At 38.7% G+C, this 3,753-nt stretch overlaps 1 protein-coding gene across 1 annotated transcript; it reads left to right on the forward strand.

The window, feature by feature from the left end:
* The first annotated feature begins 2 nt into the window (after positions 1–2).
* Positions 3–3,441, forward strand: LOC112079996 (myosin-1-like). The gene is made up of 6 exons (XM_024145788.2): positions 3–129; positions 2,058–2,358; positions 2,611–2,675; positions 2,770–2,858; positions 2,972–3,088; positions 3,252–3,441. The coding sequence occupies exons 2-6, from the start codon at positions 2,283–2,285 to the stop codon at positions 3,424–3,426; spliced, it is 522 nt and encodes a 173-aa protein (XP_024001556.1). The 5' UTR covers positions 3–129; positions 2,058–2,282; the 3' UTR covers positions 3,427–3,441.
* Positions 3,442–3,753: the final 312 nt, after the last annotated feature.

Consider the following 3,753-nt stretch of genomic DNA (forward strand, 5'->3'; position numbering starts at 1 on the left):
AGAACTGCAACAGTTTTTCAACCACACCATGTTCGTCCTGAGCAAGAGGAGTACAAGAAGGAGGGAATCGTCTGGGCCTTCATTGACTTCGGCATGGACTTGGCTGCCTGCATTGAGCTTATTGAGAAGGTAAACTGTCTGTGAGGATTTTAATGGACCATAAAATCAACGATCATAGTGAGCCCTGTGGTGAGATATTATCACAAGTGGTACAACGTATCTGACTGTTGAGAACTCAATATGTTTCCTATTATGTGTCCCTAAAGGAATGTAATCCACAAATAGAATGTTTACTAAAGAAAGAATGTGATCCTAAATAGAAATATCACTAATTTGCAGTGGTGGAATAAGTAGTCAAATGGCATATTTGAGTAAAAGTAAAGATAACTTAAAAGTAAAGTCAACCAGTAAAAGTCACCAGTAAAAATCACTACTTGAGTAAAAGTATTTGGTTTTAAACGTACTTAAGTATCAAAAGTAAATGGAACTGCTAAAATGTACTTAAGTATCAAAAAATAAAAATATTAACCATTTCAAATTCCAGATATTAATCCACCTGTCGTGTCAGATTTTGAAAAATATGCTTTACAAGCGAAAGCAAACGAAGCGTTTGTGTGAGGACATCGATCAGTAGACAAAAACATTACAAACAGCTATCTGCAAAAGTAGCTAGGTCACGAAAGTCAGAAAAGCAATAAAATTAATCGCTTACCTTTGATGATCTTCGGATGTTTGCACTCACGAGACTCCCAGTTACACAATAAAATGTTCGTTTTGTTCGATTTAAGATTATTTTATATCCCAAAAACCTCCATTGGTTGCGGGCGTTTTGTTGAGTAATCCACAGGCTCGTGCAGTTATGACGGGCAGACGAAAATTCCAATTAGTAAAGTTCGTAGACACATGTCAAACGTTTGTTATAATCAATCCTCAGGTGTTTTTAACATAAAATAATCGATAATATTTCAACCGGACGGTAAACTATTCAATACAAGAGAGAAAGAAAATGTCGAGCTACCACTTCCGCGCGCATTAACTAATTGAAGGACATCTGGCAGCGTCACTGACGCGATTTGATAAAATTTTCAGAATAAAAGCTTGAAACTATGTCTAAAGACTGGTCACACCCTGTGGAAGCCACAGGAAAAGGAACCTGGTGATATCTTAAATGGAGAAAGCAGGCAATGGAACAGGGATTGTTCAAAATAAGAGGCACTTCCTGGTTGGATTTCCCAGGTTTTCGCCTGCAAAATCAGTTCTGCTATACTCACAGACAATATTCTTGACAGTTTTTGGAAACCTTAGAGTGTTTTCCATCCTAATCTGTCAATATATGCATATTCTAGCATCTGGGCCTGAGAAATAGGCCGTTTACTTTGGGAACGCTATTTTTCCAAACATAAAAATACTGCCCCTAGCTTCAATATTAACCATTTCAAATACCAGATATTAAGCAAACCAGACGACACAATTTTCTTTCTTTTTTTATTGACGGATAGCCAGTGGCACACTCCAACACCCACGACATAATTACAAACAAAGCATTTGGTTTAGTGAGTCCGCCAGATCAGAGGCAGTAGGGAATAACCAGAGATTGTCTCTTCATAAGTGTGTGAGTTGGACCATTTTCCTGTCAAAATGTAACGAGTACTTTTGGGTGTCAGGGAAAATGTGTGGAGTAAAAAAGTACATTATTTATTTAGGAATGCAGTGAAGTAAAAGTTGGCAAAAATATACATTTTAAATTCAACCTTTCATTTAACTAGGCAAGTCAGTTAAGAACAAATTCTTATGTACAGTGACAGTGGGCTAACTGCCTTGTTCAGGGCAGAACAACAGATTTTTACCTTGTCAGCTCGGGATTTGATCAGCAACCTTTCGATTACTGGTCCAACCTTCTAACCACTAGGCTACCTGCCGACCTCAAGTTGGCAAAAAAATAAAATTGTATATAAAGTACAGATACCCCCAAAAACTGCTTAAGTAGTACTTTAAAGTGTTTTTACTTAAGTACTTTACACCACTGCTAATTTGAATATCATCTTTTTTTCGTAAAGCCATTGGGCATATTCTCCATCCTTGAAGAGGAGTGCATGTTCCCCAAGTCTTCAGACACTACCTTCAAGACAAGCTGTACGCCCAGCATCTTGCAAAAACAAAGGCGTTTGAGAAGCCCAAGCCTGCCAAAGGCAAGGCAGAGGCCCACTTCTCCCTGGTGCACTACGCCCGGTACTGTGACTACAACATCACTGGCTGGCTGGAGAAGAACAAGGATCCCCTGAATGACTCAGTTGTCAGCTGTATGGGAAGTCCCCAGTCAAAATTTGGCTGCCCTGTATCCCCCTCCCCCTCCTGAGGGTAAGACTAGCATCATGTCACAATATTTAACAAATACTAGTTACAACTCAGACCAAATTTCTTAGTCTTTCAATGTATCACAATTTCTCAAAGTTTATCACTGGGTTGATTTCATCATACACTCTGTTTAATTTAATCATACAATAGGTGTTATTTTACATAATCTCATTGGCAGCATTTGCCTCTAGATACGGTGAAGTTAACCAGGAAATGTACTTTCTAGTTATCTTTTACTTTCCCCCATTTTAACAGATAAAGCCAAGAAAGGAGGCAAGAAGAAGGGTGGTTCCATGCAGACAGTGTCCTCCCAGTTCAGGGTGAGCTTTTGAAATGTGTAGATTCAGTCCTTCAAAAGGTGCATTGATTATCATAAAATGATTTCCGTGAAAATTGTTTGTAACCCTCTTACAGGAGAACTTACATAAGCTGATGACCAACTTGAGGAGCACTCATCCTCACTTTGTGCGCTGGCCTGATCCCCAACGAGTCAAAGACTCCAGGTACAGAAATATTGACTTAAATATGTCATCTATCAGTACACTATCAGTGACTTTTAACGATCCCAATCTATAACCTGTTTATGAGTATTAAAAGAGAATTGTGTTTTTACCAGGTCTGATGGAGAACTTCCTGGTTATCCACCAGCTCAGGTTAATGGTGTACTGGAGGGATCAGGATCTGCAGAAAGGGCTTCCCCAGCAGAATCATCTTATGCTGACTTCAAGCAGAGGTATGTGCACACCAAACACAAACACAACACCACACAAACACAATCACAGAAAGATCTGCTCCAAGGGTTTCCCAGCATCAGAAAGTCTTTAGAGTCTTACCTGTCATGTAATATAACCAACTTATTACAACTTGACATACTTTAAAACTGTCTTCTCATTCAGGTACAAAGTACTGAATGCCAGTGTCATCCCTGAGGGCCAGTTCATGGACAACAAGAAGGCTTCTGAGAAGCTGCTTGGGTCCATTGATGTGAATCACGAGGATTACAAGTTTGGACACACCAAGGTCAGTCAAACACCCCCAGTAAAAGATGACAACAAAACACAACTTGAATAATAATTTAAACCCATACCATACAAAATCTCTCCAGTTGATCTATCCATCCTTTTGTTCTTCTTTATTTCACTAATGGAAAAGGTGGAAAAACATTGTACTGCTTTTTCTTCAAAGTCATACATGACAAGTATAGACGAGAAACTAAACTCATTATCATTTGCATTTTGTTATAGTCGTATGGCTGCAGATATCTGTATCGGTGTACATTATTTATCTACAGTGCCTCCAGAAAGTATTCACACCCCTTGACTTTTTCTATATTTTGTCACGTGAAAAGTTGGGATTTAAATGGATTTAATTGTGATTTATTGTCAATGATCTACACAA

The sequence above is a fragment of the Salvelinus sp. IW2-2015 genome, unplaced genomic scaffold, assembly GCF_002910315.2.
Source record: "Salvelinus sp. IW2-2015 unplaced genomic scaffold, ASM291031v2 Un_scaffold10848, whole genome shotgun sequence".
Taxonomy (NCBI): domain Eukaryota; kingdom Metazoa; phylum Chordata; class Actinopteri; order Salmoniformes; family Salmonidae; genus Salvelinus; species Salvelinus sp. IW2-2015.

Excerpts from the sequence above, each read along its gene's own strand:
- LOC112079996 (XM_024145788.2), top strand. The coding sequence starts at position 2,283 with ATGACTCAGTTGTCAGCTGTATGGGAAGTCCCCAGTCAAAATTTGGCT. Across the intron at positions 2,359-2,610 it reads TCCCCCTCCCCCTCCTGAGG|ATAAAGCCAAGAAAGGAGGC; the intron begins GTAAGACTAGCA and ends CCATTTTAACAG. Across the intron at positions 3,089-3,251 it reads TATGCTGACTTCAAGCAGAG|GTACAAAGTACTGAATGCCA; the intron begins GTATGTGCACAC and ends CTTCTCATTCAG.